At 38.1% G+C, this 24,159-nt stretch overlaps 1 protein-coding gene across 1 annotated transcript; it reads right to left on the bottom strand.

Moving 5' to 3' along the window:
• Nucleotides 1-1,494: 1,494 nt before the first annotated feature.
• On the bottom strand, nucleotides 1,495-10,714 carry marco (macrophage receptor with collagenous structure). Its single transcript, XM_073846103.1, has 17 exons — nucleotides 10,574-10,714; nucleotides 10,143-10,244; nucleotides 9,227-9,336; nucleotides 9,029-9,116; nucleotides 6,900-6,953; nucleotides 6,178-6,231; nucleotides 5,917-6,015; nucleotides 5,777-5,821; nucleotides 5,538-5,618; nucleotides 4,915-4,977; nucleotides 4,278-4,373; nucleotides 4,147-4,191; nucleotides 4,008-4,061; nucleotides 3,892-3,909; nucleotides 3,731-3,784; nucleotides 1,997-2,161; nucleotides 1,495-1,889 (listed from the first exon to the last, which is right to left on the bottom strand). The coding sequence occupies exons 1-17, from the start codon at nucleotides 10,689-10,691 to the stop codon at nucleotides 1,759-1,761; spliced, it is 1,377 nt and encodes a 458-aa protein (XP_073702204.1). The 5' UTR covers nucleotides 10,692-10,714; the 3' UTR covers nucleotides 1,495-1,758.
• Nucleotides 10,715-24,159: the final 13,445 nt, after the last annotated feature.

Here is a 24,159-nt window from a genome sequence, read left to right on the forward strand (position 1 = left end):
AAAAACCAAAGAATTTGTGGGACCTGAAGGACCTTTCTGAAGAACAGCGGGCAGTTTAACTGTTCAGGACAAACAAAGGAATGAACAACTATCACTAAAAAAACAACAAAAAAACAAAAACAAAAACAGCTCTAGATCATTCAGGTAGAAATCAAGTGTATGTAAACTTTGGAACAGGGTCATTTTAAAAATTGTATTTATTATTTTCTCATTTATGGACTATATTTAAATGCCTTTTATGTGAAATATCTTATTCAGGTCAGTACTAAATAAAAAATGACATGCATTTTGCATGATCCCTCTTATTTGGGTAAAATAATTAACATTTTGCTGATTCTGCAAGGCATGTGTAAACTTGATACACTGGTTATGTCTGGACACACAAATCGGACTGTCTACCTGACACAGTCTACCTGAAAAGATCTGATTTGAGAAAAAAAAAAATCTAATTTGCCTGGATTCTGAACATGGCCTTAGATAAGAGCGACATGCAAAATATTCCCAGGACAGGTTTGAGCGGCACTTTTCTAGTTGAAAGTGTGAATTTGAGATGTGGAAGAAAAGTACTCCCAGAGAAAAAATAATAGAGGTAAATAAATAGCTGACTTCTAGGACACAGGGCATAAATGCTTGGCTCTGGCGGATCAGGAAATTCTGAACGTATTGGTCAGCAGATTTTCATCAAGCAGTGTCTCTATATTGCCATTCTGTTTACAACACATGGCTACCCACACCCACATATAAACACGCATCTGCAGTTTTTACAGAAACCTCAGCAGTTATACTTCCTCATTCATTCTCTTTTCAAAATAAATAAAATGCTTTTCTATGTTGCACAAGTTTTAAGACTCAATGAGGATTCTAAAGTTTTCATTGTGTTTACTGACCCTACCACTTGCAAAGAAAACAATGTTTACTCCTAAATCACATCACCATTCTATAGTGTTACTTGGGGAACATGGCTCCCTTTGTAAGTGCATAACTGTCAAAACTTGTTTTTGCAAATGGGTGGACTAGGAATTATTGTCTGTAAGTAATACACTGTGGTGTTGATCAGTTCTCAAGTTTGGCTTTAGTTTAAAAGCCTTGAGCAACAGACTCCCTTATAAACTTATAAACTAATAAGCATCTCATTCCCAGTGGACCGGAGCTCTTTATAAATGCTAACGTATCTATTCCTCTCATTATTATTACCGTCACTGACTGCATCATTTATTTATTAGTGTGGCCTCTTACCCCTTCAGAGAACCTCACTCCCAAGCCCACCCTTCCTTTACCCAGGGTCCCACAGCTAATGAGGGGCCAAACAGACACAGTGAGAGAAGGGAAGGATTGGAGAGAGGAAGTCCCTGGAGAGGAGAACAGGAGCAGAGACACCCTCTGAATGATAATTGTTGATTAGTGTCTCAAAAGACAGCGCAAGTTAAAGAAGGATCATGAGAGAGAGTGTTGTTTTTACAGAAACCAAAACAAGACACATTTTAAAGTCAAAAACCATTTTAAAACTCTTTATTTTGCTGTGTGTATAAGTGTTAAGAGACGGTTTCAGGACAGCACAGTATACATGGATGAGATTGTTGTGGTGTTTATACTTTATATTAGACTAAACATATTTGCACATTCAAGTCCCACTTAGAAATGCATGAATGTTCAATGACATGACTTTATACATTCACCAAAAATCACTTAAAACACCTGCTGATTAAAAGTCAAGGTGCAAAAATGAGTTCTTAGTGTGAGAAGTTTTCTTCTTTTTATTCAAGAGCAGCTAACTCCCACATCTTCGCTGTGGTTACAGTTATTAACTCCCATTCCTGCATGCGGACAGTCAAAAATGCTCCTCTCGCTTCCGGTACATCTCACTTCGTCCATCCAGATGCGTCCAGTTCCTGGAGCAGATACACAGCAGACCATTGTGAGAGGATTTTGGAAACCATAGCCTGTAAACCTATGAACCGTTAACCAAAAAACTCTTAACCATAGACAGATACATCACCTGCACCGGCCGTGTACACCTGAGTGGCCCTCTGGAAACCCAACATCCTGCACACCACCAAAGCATCCACAGTGTCAAAGCTGTCATCACACACTGTTCCCCAGATATTCTCATGAAACACCTCGACTCTTCCGCGACTGGAACTTCCCACTAAACGAACCACAGCTAATGACAAATAAACACATATATGAGACACACTGTTGGACTGCCTTCATTAATCCACCTGCTTTAACAGTATATGTCATTGTGCCTAGCTGCAAGTCATAAGCACATATGTGTTAGGAATTGATATGTCATGATATGTTAGCATTTAGGAAGAACCTCCAAAAATAATAAAATAATCTTTGGAACTGGAAGAACTATTTGATTGAATAGACATTAAAGGATTAGTTCACCCAAAAATGAAAATTCTGTCATTAATTACTGACCCTCATGTTGTTCCAAAACCTTCCTTCATCTCCGGAACACAAATTAAGATATTTTTGATGAAATCCGAGACATAGACATAGACAGCAAGGGTCATTCCACATTCAAGGCCCATAAAAGTACCAAGATGATCAGTAGTTCAAGTGTAATTTTACGAAGCTATGTGAATACTTAAAAGAAAACAAAAACAATGACTTTATTCCACATTTTTGTCTCCACTGCACAGGTGTTGGATAGTAACAAAGTAGTTTTGCTTTGTTACTGTACATAAGTACATTTTTCACGTGTCTGAGTTTTTATTTTGAGTAACTTTTACTTTTACTTCACTACATTCCAAAGCATAAGATCGTACTATTTATTTCCTAAAACATATCGTTACTCCTTATATCATTCACGAGATGCAGAAGCAGTGTCTGACTCATGAACAAATTGATTCTTTTTTAACAAACCTGTTAAATCGGTTCACAAATCGCACCAAACGATTCATTCACGAATTGGAATTATCCAACTGCAACTGTTTTCGAGTTGACAACTCACTGATTCAAATGATCCGTTTAGAGCGAGTCTCAAGTAAACTGTATTCACAAGTAAGAACCTGGAAATCTTGTGAGTGCATGCTCATCTGAAACTGCGAAAAGTAAGTTACTAATGTCGAATTTTAGGATTCATTATTATAACTGAAAATCATATTTAGGTCAAAACTGTCAGTTGTTTGTGAACTAAATCTGCTGTAAAGCATGATCTATTTAAGCCCACTGAAGTGCTTGAATGCAGACACATCAACATCAATGTATTCTATGTTTTAGGTCAAAAATGACACATTAAAATAACACAGATTAAATAAAATAACTGCAAAACAAGTTTTTAAACATTTTTTTTTTCTTACTGGTGAAAATTAGATGGTCAAATCTGTTTTCTCTTAGGTGCAACATAGTGTACGCTTTACAGTCAACACTACTACATCACTCACATCAATGTAGTCCATATCAACAACAAAAATATAGCTTGCCTCCATATAGTGGTTATTTTGGGAAAATCCCAGAACCACTGATGTCACATGGACTACTTTGTCAATCATCTTGGTACTTTTCTGGGCCTTGAACGTGGTAGAACCCTTGCTGTCAGTCAGAAACTTGTCGGATTTCAATCAAAAAAATATCTTAAATTGTGTTCCCAAGATTAACAAAGGGTTTGGAACAACATGAGGATGAGTAATTAATAACAGAATTTAATTTTTTTGGGTGAACTAACACTTTAACTGTGACACACAGTAGTACACAGGGATGCATAAGTATTTATCAAAATTACCAGGCCTACTCTCCCGACCGGGGGGTCCAACATCACCCTTCTCTCCCTTAGAACCTGTTTAAAACAACCATTTAGATACAATGAATTTACTCACAAAACAGCTTAATAATCGCACAGATGCTGTGCACTCCACGATATGCTCAAAATGTGCCCAAACATACCTTGAACTCCACTTTGCCCTAGAAGACAGAGAAAGCGATAAGATGAATGAAATTCAGGAAACACACAAAGTTGGATGTTGATTTCTTCTCAATAATAATCTTTTGAACAAACTCACCCGGATCACCTTTACTGCCCTTATCACCATTCAGACCTCGAAGTCCAGGGACACCTACATACAACATCAAACTTAGATTACGGCTATGTGATATAAACTCAATGTTTAATATCTGTTTTTGTGTTCATTTATAAATTACCTGGCAAGCCTTGACTTCCCTTCTGTCCCTGTTGTCCTGGGGGCCCTGAAAACAATTATTTGCCCATAAATAATTGGCATAATGCCATATATCATTCTTATGTGCATGTGTGCTTAGAACTCCTACAATACCTGAAAGGCCAACACCAGTGTTTCCCTTTGGACCAGGTGAGCCTTTTTCTCCAGGTGGTCCTTGCAGGCCACCAGGTCCCATCGGACCAGGAGGCCCTAAATGATCAACCAATTACAGGTTAGGGTATGAATGAATCAGGAATTATTGAATTTCAGGAAGTGAAGGTTGCAAAAATGTGGAAAATTTCCTGTAAATTTTGTAAACATTCTAAGATTTTTTGGAATCTTTCAGGGATTTTTGGAAAGTTTCCGGAAATTTAATCGGAAATTTTCCAACCCTTTGCAACCCTAGTGAGGGTACACCATTCTGCCTCAAAACAAAGGTACCAGGATGATACAATGAATATTTGCGAGGAAAAACTAATCTCTGTATTTGCTGACGGTTAGTGGCATCAAATCAAATCATATAATTTATTACTTTTACGTTTTCTGAGTAGCGGATTCAGGAGTGAAGCTGCTATGCAGTTATATGAATGAGCTTTATCCAATATAGTGGTATCAGCTAATTCAGATAATCTGAAGTATACCATATTTTATGTCAGTAGACTGGCTATGTTAATAACCTTAACAGAGAGATAGGCTCGATAGACACATTGGCAAATGAGTTCAATCTGGGTAATGGTCTGGGCTTTCTTACCACTAAGACCTGAAGGTCCCTGTTCCCCTTGCTCACCATTGGCACCTGGGTCTCCTTTAGGACCTGAGGAAGAGAGATTTTTAGTGTATACATAAGTGTGGCGCTACTTTGTGCCTCGTAAATGGTGTAAAAGAGTGATTTATTTACATGGCTAGTCCGATGCCCTATTCACCCTCATTGACAACCTGTTGTTAGCATCGGCTAACTAACGCCAGATTTCGGACTGCAGTGGACAAGCCGAGATGAGTCATGAAGGATAAATTCACACTCGGTATCATGATTCAACACACTTTAGGTCAATATCACACCAGACTTCTCCTTTTAGGTAGATATAAAATTGCAGTCAAGTAAGAAATGATGAGAAAAAATGATTGTCTTATCAGTATGTCATAAGCATTTTTGGATGGTTCTTTTGACTTGGGCCCATAAATAACTACTTTGCAACTGCCCAGAATACTGTAACAACAACCTACTGTAGGAAATCACTAAAAACACCTATCATCCTCACTGTATTGTAAAAAAAAAGCGCTCAGAAAGATACTGTTATTTTATGTATTACTAGTATTAAAAATAGCTCCTCTCGACAAGGCATTGAATCATTTAGATTTATCTTTTAAAAATACCTGGTGGTCCACGGAGCCCTGGTGTTCCTGGGATACCAGGTGTTCCCTCTGCACCTTGACGACCATCAGTCCCAGGTAAACCTTGTGTCCACAGAGAAAATACCAAACAAGATTTCATTAAAGCAATTGTAAAACTCTCACAGCATGGAAAAATGTGCGAGGCATTTCGACAACACATATTTTCTGTTTTATTACAGTATGAATTATTCAGGTGGCCTTTTATCATCATAAACAAGCACCTATTATTCCTCTCGCTCCTGTATCCCCCTTCAAGCCTGGAATACCTGAAGACAGAAGTAACAGCCATAGGGAGATATGATTCTACTATACTGTTCCAGTGGGGTGAGAATTGTTTGAAAGCGAATAAGGTGGCGATTACCAGGTGGACCCGTCATGCCAACCGGGCCCCTTTCCCCTGCTAAACCTTGATCTCCTTTCTGTCCTTGTCCACCTGGAGATCCAGGCTCACCTACCAGACCTGAAAGAGAGAAAAGTTATATTTTCAATGAATGTTGCAAAGCAGTGTATGCTTTAGCATTACTAGCACTTACAATTACTGTCAAGCCAATAGAGCACATTAAAATTTATGGAAAATGAACACAGAGCACATTACTACACCCACACCAATTCATACACTAACCTGGTGAGCCAGTGTCTCCTTTCTGTCCCGGTGTTCCTGGTATTCCAGGAAGACCTGATATAAAAAACACCTGGAGTATAAATACTGACCAGTGACATTAACATACAAAAATAGGCTACTATTCACATATCTTTTGGGATAAAGTGTAGGTAGCAAAGGTCAAATTACAGCTTTAGTTCAGTGTTTATGTCTGTTTTGACCAGCAGGGAGAGCTGAAAACACATAGATTGTGAAGGAATGGGGAAAAGTAATTGACTCTATTCTGTTCATTGAGCTCTGCTGCTCCTCTTTTTGTCATTGTTTACCCCTTTCAACTGGGGACAGGATCTTAGTGATTTGAGATGCCTCACAGTTGTGTATCTACAGTATCTGGAATTAACAAAGTAATGCAGATCACAATTGTTAATGTAATGGAGGAGAAGAGTTGTGTAGGTAAACCTCCTTCCTATTCCCTCAAAGGACATGTTAGCGATTAGTGCTGTCATTATGATCCTGATTAAAATCCCACTTGCCATGGGGCGAGTAGTTACATTGACTAGTTACATTGGTGCCATGACCTGGAGGCCTCATGCAGACAAGAATTGGACACATACATCATGAATGTCATACTTATTAGTTATTATATAAAGATAGCATCTTCTAATATTATTGTCACCAGATGGGTGTGTGAGAGAGAGATGTTAGAAGTGACTGACAATATTTTCATGGCATGAAGCAGTTACCTTGCAATCCCGGTCTGCCAGGTGGACCAGGTAGACCAGGTGGGCAAACCATGGCTATAAAATATAAAGAAAAACAGTGATACCAATTCTGTGAGACATATCTAAGGAGACCCCTGAGTAAATGCTTTTAAGGGGTCATGAAATGGAAAATCAAAATGGACAAACGAAAACAATTTTATTTACATTTAATTTCCTAATTATTCTCAACAGTGTAATTTTTAAAAAGCATCAATTATAGCAGTCCACCAAATTATAATAATAGTTTTAGATGCATAATGTAAAGATCTGTAAATGCATTTCATGACCTCTTTAACAAATTAAATCATGGCAAATTCCCCCAATAGTACCTGGTTTACTGTGCCTTCCGAAAGTATTCATACCCCTTAATTTTTTCCACATTTTGTTATGTTGCTGCCTAATGTTAAACTGCTTTAAAATGACAGGTTTTTAACATCTTTGCAAATTTATTAAAATAAAAAACTTAAATGATTCCATTGCATAAGTATTCACACCCTTATCTGGTACAGTTGAAATTTAGCTCAGGAGCATTCATGTTGCTTGTAGGTGTTACTACCCTTTGATTGAAGTTGTGGCAAATTCAATTGAATGGGTATGATTCGGAAAGGCACACACGTCTTAATAAAAGGTCTTACGGCTGCAAATGTGCATCTGAGCAAAAACCAAGCCCTGGGGTAAAAAAAAAAGCCTGTAGAGCACAGACACAGGCTTGCATCAAGCCACACATCTGGGGAAGAGTTAAAAAAATGTCTGCTGCATTGAAGGTTCACAAAAGCATGTAGTCTCCATTATCCAAAATGGAAGAAGTTTGAAACAACCACGGTTCTTCCTAGAAATGATGTTTCATTAACAAAGTTCGGGAGAAGCGCGTCAGATACTTAGCGTAAACATCACAAGAGGAGCCCACTCAAGTCAATCAGCGTCATAGGTTTAAATACAGCTGACTCACCTCCATTCACTTGAAGGTTTATCAGTAACCCTCCACCACCCCATCTCCCACTCCGAGTTCTCACTACTCCTATTGGGGGCTACTCTGGGTTCGGGCCATCCCCGAGCTCGGAGCCCTTCACCGGACAGCATGCCAAACATGCATTACTATTCTCCGGCTAATTATATGTAAGCGTGAACTCGTGAACTGGCCAAACTGAGCAATTGATGGAGAAGAGCCTTGGTTAGACTGGTGACCAAGAACCTGATGGTTACTCTAGTTGAGCTCCATGATCATATGTGCAGATGGGAGAAACCTACAGAAGGACAAACATCACTGCAACATTTCACTGATCTGGGCTTTATGGTTTGGCAAGACTCAATCCTCCCCTCAGTGAAGACACATGAAAACACAATTTGCAAAAAAAAAAAATAATAATAATAATAAAATAAAAAATAAAACACCTAAAAGGACCCTCAGAGTGTGAGAAACAAGATTCTCTGGTCTGATGAACCTCAATTCCAAGCATCATGTTTAAAGGAAACCACAGACTGCTCATCACCTGCAGAGTACCATCCCAAAAGTATTGTGTGGTGGTAGCAACCCAATTCATAGCATTCAGAACCTCAAACTGGGCAGAAGGTTCACCTTCAGAGGACAATGACCCTAAGCACACAGCAAGAGTGGCTTATAGATAACTCTGTGAATGTCCTTGAGTGGCTCAGACAGAGCCTGGGATTGAACCCAGATAAATATTTCTGGAGAAACCTGAAAATGTGCATCTGTTCCCATCCAAGCTGACAGAGCTTGAGAGGTGAAGAGGTGAGGCGAAGAATGGCAGATAATTGGCAAATGTTGATGTGCAAATCTTGTTGCATCATACCCAAAAATACTTGAGGCTGTAAAGATGCTTAAACTAAGGGTATGAATACTTATGTAATGTACTTATTTCAGTTTATATATATATATATTTTTTTTTTTGCATTTTCCCCACAAGGAAACAAGCTTATAAGTCATACAGAACAAAGTGTTTAAAAAAACAAACAAAAAAAATGCAGAAAGTTTTGTGTGAGGGTAGGTTTAGGGTAAGGAGATAGAAAATAAATGTTATACAGTATAAAAACAATTACGCCTATGGAATATCCCCATAATGATAAGAATACCAGTGTGTTTGTGTGTGTACCTCTCTCTGCACTAATGTTGAGCTGGTTTATTTGAGTCCTTAGTTTCTCTAGAGTCCCATTGTTCCCACACAGATCGGAGAAACATTCCTGTTTAACACACACAGAACCTTCAGCTCTCTCAAAACAAGTTTTTCTCTGCTCATATACGTGCATGTGTTTGTATCACATACATGACATGGATGCATGTGTTTATGTACCTCATCTGAATGGGAGCTGCCCAGCTTGAATCCCTCAGCAGACTTGAGTTCCTCTGTTCTGGCATCAGGTGATGTGCAGTGAGTGTAAACCCAAGCCTCCAGAGTGAAGACTACATGCAATACACATCATATGCAAAAGCAGATTTAATCATAGAATAACAGAAATCAAGCAAAAACTAGGTGTTAGCTGGCATAATGGCATAAAATTAAATGAATAGTGGCCACAAAAACATTTGAATACATAGGCTAATATTAATAATGTATAGTCATTGCTTTACATAACAAAATATTTTGTGGCATCTGTGAAGAAATAGGCCTATGAGGTTTGTTCTTTTCTACTTTCCTTTTATTTATCATGCTTGCGCAGTGTTTTTGTGATTTTTTAGGCAGTTTTCCTTAAGTTCACATAAATGACCTATAAAAGGAAGCACAGGTGTAGATAATCACCTTAAAGGGATATTTCTCATGTTGTTACAAACTTCTCTCTTCTGTTGAACACAAAAGATATTCTGAACAATTTTGGCAAAATAACAGCTGCTGGTAGCCAATAACTTCAATAGTATTGTCTTTTCCTCTGTGCTATGGAAGTCAATGGATACCGTTATTCTTCAAAATATCTTCTTTTGTGTTCAGCAGCTGAATGAAACTCATAGGTTTGGAGGGTGAGCAAATGATGACAGATTTTTAATTTTTGGTTGAACTATCCCTTTAACTATCACTAAATGACCTAATAATGTTGCACAACCACAAACCACAGTTTCTCTATACTTTTAGCATGTACAATCTAAAACTTGCTGGTAAAGTTTGCTTGTATTATTTTTCTTTTAAATAAATGACACTTAATTTGATAATTTGTATCTAATGCACAAAAATGCATACCTTTTCAAATGTGAATTTTATTTCTGGTACATCTCACCTTTATAGGCCAAAAAAGAATTCAGTCCAATCAGCAGCAAGAAAAACAGTATGATGACAGGAATACAGTGACGGCTTTTGGCTGGTTCCTTAGTCTTTAGCTCTATAACACACATACAGTACATACACTAATATTGCAATGTAAAACTCTGGGTTAAACTGCATAAGCTACTCGGATGAGCAGACTGATATACAGCACTGCCAAGGATGAGAACCAATTTTAGGAAATGTTAGAAAATTCCAGAAAGCTGTGTAATAAGTTGCTTTAATTTTAATTTAATTTAGTCATATTTTAAAGCAAAGATTTGATTCTATGTTTAGTAAAATTATATTCTTTTCTTCTGTTCTCTTCTTGTCTTCTCAAAATTGTGTATTGGGCTTGTGTTAAGAAAAACGAAAGAAAAAAAAGTAAATAATGTAATTTTGTCCTACCACTGTGCTGAAAGTCGTAGCGGTCGGCCTCATAGAGCTTCATGGTGTTGTCATAAAGAGGGTTTGCTTGGCTAAATACAGAGGCTTTCCCATCAATGTTATCTAAGTCTGTCTCCATCGCTCACTCTACCACACACTGACCTGTACACAACCAGGGTGACAGTTTAAAAAACAAAACCGAAGAAAATGGGAAAAAACATACGCTGGCTCATCAAAACGCCAGTCATCTGACAAAAGAGATGGAGAGGAAATTGTTCAAATGAGTTTCCTATGTAAAAAGGAAGTTAGAGCTACAGTAGCAGGAGTAAGCATTAATGGCTTTCATTTCTAAGAATAACAAAAAGAAGAAATTTACATCACACCTGAGTCAAAGCTTAAATCAAATTATACCACAATCACATTGTGTTGTACTGTGTTAATACTGAACTGAAATCTCCTTTGAAGATTTCAGTGCCTTGCTACATATGGAGAGGAGAGAGAAAGATAGAGCCAATTCAATGAACAGGGATTATTAGGGGGGCAAGACTGATCAGAGGGGGGAATTTGGCCAGGACACCAGGGATACATCCCTATTCTTTATGAGAAGTGTCAATGTAATGACCACAAAGAGTCAGGACCTCAAGAGCAATTGTTCCATAATACTCAAATGGAGGACCTCTGTTTAATGCCTCATCCAAAGGGTAAACTTTGTACACCTGGATTGGGGGATTTCCTGACATTCTTCTTTGCAAATCCTCTCAAGATCGGTCAGGATGGATGGGGACCGTTGGTGGACAGCCATATTCAGGTTATTCCATGTTCGATAGGGTTCAAGTCAGGGCTCTGGCTGGGCCACTCTAGAACATTCACAGAGTTGTCCCTAAGCCACTCCTGTGTTCATTGTCATGTTGGAAGGTGAACCTTCGGCCCAGTCTTAGGTTCTGAATGCTCTGGACTGGGTTTTCATTAAGGCTATCTCAATATTTTGGTGCACTGAGCTTTTCTTCTACTCTGACGAGTCCCTCAGGCCCTGCCATTGAAAAACAGCCCCACAGCATGAGGCTGCTACCAGCACACTTCACTTTTGGGACGGTGCTCTGCAGGATGGTGATGAGCAGAGCCTGAGGGTCCTTTAGGTGCTGTTTTGCAAATTCCAAGCGGGTTTTCATGTTTCTTTACTGAGGAGAGAATTGAGTTTGGCCACACCACCATAAAGCCCAAATCGGTGGAGTGTTGCAGTGATGTTTGTCCTTCTGTAGGTTTCTCCCATCTGCATATATGATCATGGAGCTCAACTAGAGTGACCATCAGCTTCTTGGTCAATAGTCTAGACAAGGCCCTTCTCCATCAATTGCTCAGTTTGGCTGGGCGATCAGCTCTTGGAAGAGTTCTGGTTGTGCCAAACTTTTTCCATTTGAGAATTATAGAAACCACTGTGCTCTTGGGAACTTTCAGTGCAGCAGATTTTTTGTTGTAGCCCCAGATCTGTGCCTCGATACAATCCTGTCTCTGAGCCTTTCCAAATCATGTCCTATCAATTTAATTTACCACAGGTGGTCTCCAATCAGGGTACAGAAACAGCTCAGCAATGATCAAGAGAAATGGGAGACTCCTGAGCTAGATTTTAAATGTTGTTGCAAAGGGTCTGAATACTTATGTAAATGTGATATTTCAGTTTTTTTTTCTTTTTAATAAACTTACATTTCTAAAATTCTTCAAAAAAAATGAATTAAAAATTGTAGTATCAGGCTGCAACATAACAACATTGGAAAAAAGTAAAGGGGGTCTAAATACTGTTATGAAGCAGACGGGACAACAAGGTAAGTGTAATACAAGTGATGTTTATTAATATTAGCAGCGGTGCCGGAGGTGAACGGAGATCCTGTGATGGCGAGTACGTGATAGTAGGAAGGTTTCTGAGCCGGTTTGGAACTTGATGGGAATAACAGATCCTTTTCTTTGTAGGTGGCGAGACGGGAGGATTCCAAGAACGATAGAAGGAGGTATACTTGAGAGTCCGTGAGTCCACCAACCTCCGCTGACGTGGAAGTCAGCTTACGGCCACACACCACTGACGACTGGAACTGAGAAGACACAGAAGACTGGAACGAGACAGAGTTCAGGTTAGTACAATAGGGTAAGTATTTAGATAGTGAGACTCGTAGAGAGACACTAGCAGTCCGCTTTCGCTGGAACGAGCCCGGACAGTGAGTGGTGTGTGGCGTGCTGATTTATAGTGAGGAGGATGATTGCAGACAGGTGCGCGGGTGATTGGGTCCAGGTGACGGTGATTTGTGAAGATGAGTTGCGTGAGGAACGGCTGATACGTGACAAATACATTCTGAATACACTGTAAGTTGAAGTAAGTCCTTTCTTTCAGTGATTTGGAGAAGGTGGTTCATGCCTTTAGTCTTATTTTCTTTAGCTTTTAATATTGTGTTGTAAATTGTAAGTATTTTTGTTGTAGTTTTGGCTGTTTATATTTGCTTATTTTAGCTACTCTCATGTTACTTTGGTACCTATCGTGGTTTTTAAAAGTGGTCTAAATAAAACTGAGTGGAGATCATGGGCAGTTATGGCTATGGTCAACTATTATTACTTACAATTGGATATATGAACCATTAGATTGTTTATATATGAACAGCAGAAGTCTATGGCCATTACTGAAAACCAATTAAACATCTGTGTGCACATATCATGGTTGTGTACTTAAAGTTTGAGTATGTTTGTTCGCCCTTCCATTAAGAATGACAAACTGTAATTTTTCCTGCTCTGTGTGAGTGTGTGTTCCTGTCGGTGAGTAAACTGTTTGGCGATCAGGCCATCTGTTTGGATGTAAAGCTTTAAACAGAAGCGCAGTGCCGTCCCTGACCTCAGATCAGCTCTAAACAGCTCTCTCTGCTCACACTTAACCTGCACTGACAGAATGACCTTGTTTACTGTACTCAGTGTGTCTCAGTGTTTTGTTTATTTGTTTGTTTGATGACCACACCACTCAGTTGCTGATGTATGTGTTTTAGGGTGATTGATGACCTTGCGTGACCCTGTCAGTTTGTATCAGGCACCAGAGTGTGTGTGAATCTAACACTCTCTCTGTCTCTTACCCTCTGTGACTGTGTCCTCTCTGCACAGCGGATCATATACTTACTGTAAAATACAGTATATAGGTTTAGATTTTATTTGCCGTTTGTGTCTGTGCCTTGTGGGTTGAGGTTTTAAAGCTGAGTCATGTCTGGTCGGTCTCAAAACTAAAACTATAAGCAGAACTATATAACTGAAGCTGAAACTATTTTATTTTTGTGTTTTTTGTGAAACTCGTGTCTTTGGTTCTTTTAATTGGCTTTTTGGCTCACATTTAACAAAAGCCCACCAATTCACTATCTCGACAAATAAGAATACTTTATAAGACTAATAAAAAAAAATGTTTACTGAATTGTTGGCCTTCTAGAAAGTATGTTCATTTACTGTATATGTACTCAGTACTTGGTAGGAACTTCTTTTGTTTTAATCACTGCCTCAATTTGGCGTGGCATGAAGGTGATCAGTCTGTGGCACTGCTGAGGTGGTATGGACGCCCAGGTTTCTTAGACTGGCCTTCATCTCATCTGCATTTTTTGGTCTCTTGTTTCTCATTTTCCTCTTGACAATACCCCATAGATTCTAAATGGGGTTCAGGTCTGGTGAGTTTGCTGGCCAGTCAACCACACCAACAACATGGTCATTTAACCAACATTTGGTGCTTTTGGCAGTGTGGGCAGGTGCCAAATCCTGATGGAAAATGGTGGTCAGCAGAAGGAAGCATGAAGTGCTCTAAGATTTCTTGGTAAACGGGTGCAGTGACTTTAAAAACACAGTGGACCAACACCAGCAGATGACATTGCACTCCAAATCATCACAGACTGTGGAAACTTAACACTGGACTTCAAGCAACTTGGGTTATGAGCTTCTGCACCCATCCTCCAGACTCTAGGACCTTGGTTTCAAATGAAATACAAAACTTGCTCTCATCTGAAAAGAGGACTTTGGTCCACTGGTCAACAGTCCAGTTCTTCTTCTCCTTAGCCCAGGTAAGATGCCTCTAATGTTGTCTGTGGTTCAGGAGTGGCTTAACAAGAGGAATATGACAACTGTAGCCAAATTCCTTGACACGTCTGTGTATGGTGGCTCTTGATGCCTTGACCCAGGCTTCAGTGCATTCCTTGTGAAGTTCACCCAAATTGAATCAACTTAGCTTGACAAGCCTCTCAAGGCTGCGGTTCTCTCGGTTGGTTGTGCATCTTTTTCTTCCACACTTTCTCCTTCTACTCAACTCTCTGTTAACATGCTTGGATACAGCACTCTGTGAACAGCCAGCTTCTTTGGCAATGAATGTTTGTGGCTTACCCTCCTTGTGAAGGGTGTCATTGATTGTCTTCTGGACAACTGTCAGATCAGCAGTCTTCCCCATGATTGTGTAGCCTAGTGAACCAAACTGAGAGACCATTCTGAAGGCTCAGGAAACATTTGCAGGTGTTTAAGTTGATTGGCATGTCACCATATTCTAATTTGTTGAGAACCAAAGACTTAAACTACTTCAGTCTGTGTGCATTGAATTTATTTAATACACAAGTTTCACAATTTGAGTTGAATTACTGGAATAAATGAACTTTTCTTAGATGCACCAGTAGAATGCTTCATATTCACTAACATAAAAATAAGCCTCATGTAATAACCAGATAGAAACTATGCAGGTGTTATTTCTAAGTATTAGGCATATTTGTTCATTATTAGCATAGGATTTGTCAGTAAATATGCATTTAGTGGGTAAATAAGCATCACACCTGGAGAAAATAATGATTGCCTAGAAGATTAAAAATCTCAATCATGTTTAGATACACATTCTGTTTTTCATACAGCAGGAGCCCTTCAACAAATGTCCTCCACATCACATTCTCCTGAGCAAAACAAAGTGTGCAAAAGTAGCCCTCCATGTGAATGGCACATTTGAATTAAGGAAGGAAAAACAAGTCATGTTATTAAGCACAGATAAACACTGCTGATCTAACAAAATCATCCAGGAAGTTCAGTTTGATGCGTAACTCGATTGTCTTAGGTGGTGAAACAGTGGACTTTCTCTTCCTCATTGAGGACACAGGAGGTAGCCTAACTTGAAAATGAGGGGTTATTCTCAATAATGACCCTAGAGGACCACCGATCTGTACTTCTGCTTTCTCGGTTGAAACCTGTTTTCTTTACAGAGTGCAATGTGGTGAAACTTACACAATAATGTTTCTGCACATACTGACTCATTAGGGGTTACTGTAAGTCTTATGTTAGGTTACAAGTCTTACATAAGTTTCAATTTGACATGGAAAAACTTGAATGCAATTTAATTTTTGATACTTTGTTTATAAGTTAAGGGTGGAAAAAATATTATAGCAAGTGTACCTGATTGAATTATTCTCTTTAGCTATTATTTTAAGACAGGTAGACAGGTTCATTTTGCAGTGTACCATTTACATCAACTTTTATGATCATAAATATGGCTTAATAGTGGTCACATCTGCGATATGCTCTACACTTCTGCCTAGTAATGGGAATTAAGCTTAACGGAATAGTTCAGTACAATTTGAGCTAAATCAACTGAATTTGTGGCATATTGCTGACTAAATGTTTTGTACTTTGTTGTTGTTGGGTTACAATGAGGCATTTACAATGAAAAGTAAACGGTGCTGATTCTTAAAAATGTAAATACTCACTGTTTCATTAGTACAACCACAAGACGTGATACATAAACAATATTTTGTAGACTATTTTATTTATTTAGAAAGAAATTGCACAAGAAATGAAGGTTTTACCCACCGATCCCCATTACAGTTTTTTTTTCAAAATGCTTACAATTTTTGAAACAATGGCTGCATTTCTCAAAACTCAACCACAAAACCATGAAAAACACACACAGCATGCAAAACATCACACACATTTTGCAAAAGCAAACTATTTTTACATAGCAACTCCACACACAAACATAAGATAATTAGCCACATACATGCCAAACTATACACAGATGTTGAAATGTGATACTATTGCTGTGAAACAATCTTTATGATTTTATGAAGCACTTTAGAAATGAAGTTGACTTTCTGACATGTGCAAACACTCATGGCTTTAGAAAAGGCCTATAAATACACATCTACATAACTACACATGGTGGATGTTTTTCTTTTCTTTCATACTGTGTAATACTGTGTTCACAACCACAAATGCTTACAGTAAAAAAGTTTGATTTTAATCTTGCTTTTGTTTATTGTGATTTTTTAAGATCTCTGTCAATTACTTTCAGTCTTAAACAGACACACAAGGAACAGCTTGACATACAACCTTGACATAAATGAGACCTGACAAAGACAGACAGCACAGACTGAGACTTAAATACAGAGGAAACGATGTCAATTAACAAGACACACCTGAACTTAATGACATGATTAACAAGAGACAGATACTGGGTCACGCAGAGCACATAGGGAGAAAAACACACACAGACAGACCACTGGTGTGACATTATATATCATATATCCAAAAATTTGCAATATAAGACAAATGTTTGCTTTTGAGATGTGATATTTTGAATGCAGTGAAAAAGTTTTGGAAAGGTTAAATCTCTGTTTTTGGCTCATTTTATCTGTAAAAGAAAACCTGCCTAATTATGCGCACCTGAATTTAAGAGTTTATTCACTTCCAGTCTTCATAGATAATTATACAGCATATCACTTATAAATGATTAAATACAAAATGACACAAAGGCCTGGTTTCACAGACAGGGCTTAGATTAAGCCAGGATTAGGCCTTAGTGCAATTAGGACATTTAAGCAATTTTTATAAACAAGCTTAGAAAAATATATATATTTTAAGATCAGTCAGTGCAAGTTTCTTTCAGTTAAAACAGCTCATACTTACATTTTAGTCTAGGGCTAGGCTTAAGCCTTGTCTGTGAAAGCGGGGTAAAAGTGGTATATGAGGCCCACTTAGTGAAACCATTCACTTATATACCTAATCTTTAGACCAAGTCTGCAAAACTACAAGCACATTACATGCTTTAATATTTGTAACTTTACATGCTTGTTATTGTAAAACAACATTTTTGCTAAACTCTAAACACAATTTTCTATACACATTGTTCAAAACTAACAGCTCTTTTGTTTCAATTGGGAAACACTGCCTTTTACAGTTTTCTTTTTTTTAATGCATAAAGTTTCTGACACTATATATGGCTCCATTTCTCAAAACACACACACAACATGCAAAACGTCACATTTATCTAGCAAAAGCAAACACTTCTTTCAAAAATATCTCTTCTATATATACACACGCACTACCAGTCAAAAGTTTGGACACACTTCCCAATTCTCTTTGAGGCATCATTGTGGAAAAAAATATTTCTCAGCTTTTATTTACATTTGAACAAAAAGTGGCGTGTCCAAAATTATTCATACCCAAAACTGTCACAGTCTATGGGGAAATCCAAAGTTCTATACCATTCCAAATAGTCCAAGCTGTTCTAAAGCATCCTAATTACCCTGATTCATTGGGAACAGCTGTTTTAATCAACTCTACCGGTGAAAATCAGGAGCTCTCTGCTGTTGGTTTGTGGACAGTCATGGATAAGACAAAGAAGCTCACTGAGGACCTGCGGCTGCGCATTGTGGCTGCTCACAAGTCAGAAAAGGGCTATAAGACCATATCTAAATGTTTTGAAGTTCCAGTGGCTACAGTGCAAAGTATTATTAAAAAATACAAGACGTTCCGCACTGTGAAAAATCTCAGAGGATGTGGTCGAAAGCCAAAAGTGACACCTGTGCTGATCAGGAGGATAGTGAGAGAGGTAAAAAAAGAATCCAAGGATCACCACCAAGGCCATCCTGATGAATCTGGGCTCTACTGGTGGCAACATCTCAAGGCAGACAGTCCAACGGACACTGCACGCCGCTAGGCTCCACGGACGCAGACCAAGTAGGATACCTCTTCTCCAGATACGGCACACAGAAGCCCACTTGACCTTTGCAAATACTCATCTGGACAAAGAAGAAGACTTCTGGTCTTCTGTTTCATGGACAACAACCCAAAACACTCAGCAAAAGTGGTGAAGAAATGGTTAGCAGACAAAAACATTAACGTTTTGCAATGGGCCTGCCAGAGTCCTGACTTAAATCCAATTGAGAATCTGTGGAGGGAGCTAAAGATCAGGGTGATGGGAAGGAGACCCTCCAACCTGAAAGAGTTACCTGAAACCTAAAAATACCAGTGGAGACATGCAACAAGCTGGTCAGAAATTATAGGAAGCGTTTGATTGCTGTAATAGCCAATAAAGGCTTTTCTATTGATTATTGAGAAGGGTATGAATAATTTTGGACATGCCACTTTTTGTTTAAATGTAAATAAAAGATGAGTAATATTTATTTTTTTTTTTTTTCAGAAATGCAAGGGGTTAAAACAATGCTTTCTCAAAACACTCAGTTTTACATTTTTTTTCTGATTGCTTAAGCACATTTTTTGTAACTATTGGCTATTTTTGCAAAAACTCTACACACAAATAAGACAATCAGCCTACATCATGTCGTCTTTCTGGGTCCGGCCACAAAATTTCGTCCACGTCGCATGCGATATCCTCCAGTCCAAGGCACCGGGGAAAATATCTCCTTGAATGCCGTATCCAGGCCTGACATGATACCTGGTCAAAATCTCCACATGCCTCCTCCTTTGCCTGTAAAAGGGCTACCTGTTGATGAGGATGACGGTTGTACACTTTCCAGCGCCAGGCAGAGAAGAACTCCTCGATGGGATTTAAGAATGGAGAGTATGAAGGGAGGTTGAGTGCCATGAAGGATGGGTGGTCTGTAAACCAGTTGCTGACCAAAGCAGCCCTATGGAAACTAACATTGTCCCATATGATGACATTTCAGGTATGCTCTGGTCTCTGAACAGTGAGCATGTCATGTAAGGTGTCCAGGAATGCAATAATGTGTGCAGTGTTGTATGGGCCTATGGTTGCATGATGGTGAACAACACCATTTTGGCTTATAGCTGCACACATGGTTATGTTACCACCACGTTGTCCTGGGACATTGATGATGGCACGGTGTCCAATAATGTTCCTGCCACGTCTCCTGGTTTTATTGAGGTTAAAACCGGCCTCATCTACAAAAATTAGCTCATGTCCCATGGCATCTGCTTCTAGTTCCATCACTCTCTGGACAAGACAAAACAAATGCAACACATCAGGCCTATGCACAGCACTACAGTATGCACTTCCAAATTCAGAACCAATGACACTATAGCTTACCTGCACATAGTCATATCGCAGTTGCTTTACACGTTCTGTGTTTCTCTTGAAAGGAACTCTGTAAATTTGCTTCATTCTTATTCTGTGGCGTGCAAGTACATGACTTAGTGCAGAAATGCTTGCACTGTGTATATTTTGAAAGATGGTGTCATTATCAATTATGCTTTTTTTTTTTATTAATGTCTTATTGCATTATTGGCAATCACCATGTTCACTATATGGGTCTCTTGCTCTGGAGTGAACATTCTTCCTCTGCCCCCAACATCTGGACGTCTAGCAATTCTGTAAAGTAACAATTTCAGTATTTTTGCATGTATGGTACTGTTGTGTTTCTCATTAGAGTATGCACAGAAAAAAAAAATGTTGGGTTATTCGTTTAACCCAATAGATGGGTTGCACATATTGGGTCACTATGTTGGGTTATTTTCTAAAACATTGGGTTATTTGTTTAACCCAATAGATGGGTTGCACATATTGGGTCACTATGTTGGGTTATTTTAAAAAAATCGTTGGGTTATTTTTAATAATAAACCAGCGTTGGGTTAAATTGGTTCCCGCAGCGACGATTCAAATTTTAACGGACACAAGTGACTGACAGACGACAGAAGAAGCTGCTGCTGCATCAGTATGAGGTTTTGATAGGGTTTTGATAACTCTTGTAACATTATACTTAAAAAATAAAAAGAAACGTGAAATGCAAAATTGAATGTTTTTTTTTTTTTTTTTTACAAAGTTATAGTTCCCTTTTGTCAGCGTATTATTGTAACTACTCCGGAGAATGAGCTCGTTTGTAAATGAATAACCTAACGTTATTAGCTGTTAGCTCGCTAGCATTAATAAAGTAAATAAAAATTACCAGGAAAGACTAGTGAAACTGTTTAGAGATGCATTACAGTAACCTAAAGTTAATAATCAGTGGCGAAATGTAGCTAACTTACTGAAATCACCATCTACCATTACTTAAGGTTTACATTTTGGCGGTATTATCTACAATTAAAAGAGGGTTCCACACCTATTGTAACTAACGTTACAGTTTGTTTGGTCGCACTACTGATTATCACATTTATATATAAAACGGCTAATGTTAAATGAGACAGTGGTGTTCATTTATACCGTGCCACACGGACCAATTTGTGTTGTTGGTCCAGTGTGTAACGTTAACGTTAACTCAGGCAACTCAGAGAGATGTGCTCAAATTCTCGAAACTGTCGCGTCTATCCAAAAATAATTCTCCCATAAGAAAGACGTGATGGCGGGAGAAACAAAGCTTTTTAAAAGTTTTGAATCAATTTAACGAATCGTTTCGCAAATTGATTCACTGCTTCCAAATGTTCGTGACACAACAGTGACGCCTGCTGGTCAAAACAGGGCCTGCGTCAATGTCATCGATGCCAATTAACGGAAACATTTCAATGTAAGTAAACTTAAATTATTGTTCCATATACACTACCAGTAAAACGTTTTTAAACAGTTACATTTTTAATGTTTTACGAAGTATTATTTTCTGCTCACTAAGCCTGCAATTATTTGATCCAAAATACAGCAAAAGCAGTAACATTGTGAAACACTTTTACTATTTAAAATAACTGCTTTCTATTTGAATACAATTTAAAATGCAAGTTTCCTGTAAAATGTTTCATCTTCTGCTTATCACAGAGGAAGGAGTGAATGAAGGAAGTGCACTACTGGATGACGCCAGCATTGCTGCACTAATTCCAAGAACTCCTCCCAAGTTTGTAACATTTTGAGGCAATGGAACAGAAGACCTGACTACAAGCAGTGGACCTGTGTTTCAAACATTTCTACATGTATGACATCAACTACCCAAAGACATCTGCACCCATTTGCAGAACACAGTCTTTCGACACAGTTTTAAAATCTCTTCATTAAAAATGTTGTATTTAGTGATCAGTAAAAACGTTTTAGTCCCGCAGCCAGCAGATTTAAGCATTTTTATTATTATTTTATTATTACTTGTGTTTATGATGTTTTGTTTATTGATAAAGGTCTGTGTTTGTCTTATTTGTGTACTGTATGTGCACATTTGTGTATGTTTTGATATAAATGAATATGAATTGATACACATTTGTGATCCTGGACCACAAAACCAATTGTAAGTAGCATTGCAAAAATACATTGTATGGGTCATAATAATCGATTTTCAAATTTTATTATGACAGTCACATTTGTTGGTTTTGAATTCAGTGTACAAATTGAAAATGTCAGTTGTATGTGCACATTTGTGTGTTTTGAATGTTATATTTTTACACATTCTTGTACACTTATTTTATGAATTTGCTGTATTTATTAAAACTTTTACATTTCAAAACGTATTTCTTAAAAATGTAGTGTTTTGCATATTTAAATAAAATGTGTATCTGAAAACAAAGTAGTGTTATAGTGTAGTTTTATTAAGTAATTTTATAAGAAAATACTGATGTAAATGAATATAAATAATTAACCCAACTGTTGGGTCACTTTTAACCCAACTAGATTTTAACCCAATTCATTGGGTTAAAATAACCCACAGATGGGAAGGTGCTATACCAACCCATAGTTGGGTTACTCGTTGGGTTATTTTTAACCCAACATTTTTTTAGTGTGTGGCAGTGCTACAAAGTACTTACCGATTCTCATTCCGAAATGTCCTAATGATGCTTGCCACAGTGTAGCGGCTCAAATTAGGCTGAACCCGTTGGCCAGCTTCCCTCAGGGTCATCCCATGGTTGATGACATGGCCCACTATTGTTGCTCTGATGTCATAAGCTATTCTATTTCTTACCCTTCTTACCCTTCCTCTTTCCCCTCCTCGTCCTCTTCTTGCTTCTCCTTGTCTTCTTCCTCTAACTTCCTCTAACCCTCTCGCTTCTTTACCTCTACGTCCTCTGCCTCCACTGATTCTCACTCTTCTCACTCTTACTGCTCCTTCCATTGTACTCCACATAGACAGCTTACCTGTGGCTTATTTATAGTGCTTAGGCTGATTGCAAAGTGAACTAATTATCTAAAACAGTTTTCACATGTGAAAGTGTGCCAGACAGTTGGCAAAATAGTGTTAATGATAGCCATACATGTGTACATGTGTATATGTGTTAATTTGGTAATTGAGTGTAAGCAGTGAGTTGTGTTTAAAGTTCTGCAAAAAGAGTGTTGTGCAGTGAATTGTGCCTACAGTTTTGCAAAGTGTGTGTTACAAAATTGCAAACTGAGTGCAAAGCAGTGTTTGTGCTTTTAGTTTTGCAAACTCAGTGAGTGGTTTTGCTATGCGTATTACAGTTTTTTACAGACGCTAAGACACATTTCTCAATACTTAGGTCACTTTTGCAAAACTCTTCACACAATTCTCCTAACCGACTTTCAGCTTGGCAAAGCAGTTCATTTCACATTCAAAATGCACTACAACTACCAAAACACTTTATTCAGGTCTCAAATAAACTCATTCTTCCAGAACACTAGCAAAGGTTGACAGCCGACAAACACACTTTGTCACCCACAAAACAATGACCTAAAAAACACTAACAACATGTAGCATTACGCAGTGTTTTCTTGTGTAAAACAAGGACACATCTCTGTTTTAATTGCAATATATATTGTTTATAACTGCAATATATGTTACTGGAATGAATCAGACATGATGCAGAATTTGTCAATATTTTATGTTGTTTATTTATTTATTTATTTTTTTTGCACTAAGTAATTCCAAAATACAAGAATTCGTATACACACCATCCACTGATACAGATACAATAGTAATGCTGATCTACTCACATTTTTAGATTTGAAATATGTTTCAATAAAATATTGCTGTTGAATTTTGCTGTCTTATTCAGTTTTGCATTATGTTATTGTTTTGAACATAAGTTTAACAGTTTTGAAAACAGTATGTAAGCACGTGCAAAATGTCCTGTACGTACACAGATTTTTGGCAGTTGTTGTGTCTGAGTGAGAAAAGAATTCATGAAATTTGAGAGATGTAGTCATTGAATGCATTTTGTGCCAGAACAATGATAATCGATCCTCAGTTTAGCCCACATAGACTTCTGTTGTGCTCACTGTGTGAAGAGTTTTGCAAAAGTGACCTAAGTATTGAGAGATGTGTCCTAGCATCTGTAAAAAACTGTAATAGTCTTAGAAATTGTGCTACAAGAATCACGATTGGCGCTTAAGCATGTTATTTCAAAGTGAACAAATGATGTCTAAGTGCTTTTACACACGATCACTGAGTGTAGGTCATCAGTGAACGATGGCATTTAAATGGCAGTGTTTCCCAAATGAAACAAAAGAGCTG

The sequence above is a fragment of the Garra rufa genome, chromosome 8 (genome assembly GCF_049309525.1).
Source record: "Garra rufa chromosome 8, GarRuf1.0, whole genome shotgun sequence".
Classification (NCBI taxonomy): domain Eukaryota; kingdom Metazoa; phylum Chordata; class Actinopteri; order Cypriniformes; family Cyprinidae; genus Garra; species Garra rufa.

Bases quoted from the DNA above. Each gene is read 5' to 3' on its own strand.
- marco (XM_073846103.1), bottom strand. From the start codon at position 10,691: ATGGAGACAGACTTAGATAACATTGATGGGAAAGCCTCTGTATTTAGC. The intron at 10,245-10,573 runs GTAGGACAAAAT...TGTGTGTTATAG, and splicing joins CTACGACTTTCAGCACAGTG to AGCTAAAGACTAAGGAACCA. The intron at 6,954-9,028 runs GTACACACACAA...TATATTTTATAG, and splicing joins CAACATTAGTGCAGAGAGAG to CCATGGTTTGCCCACCTGGT.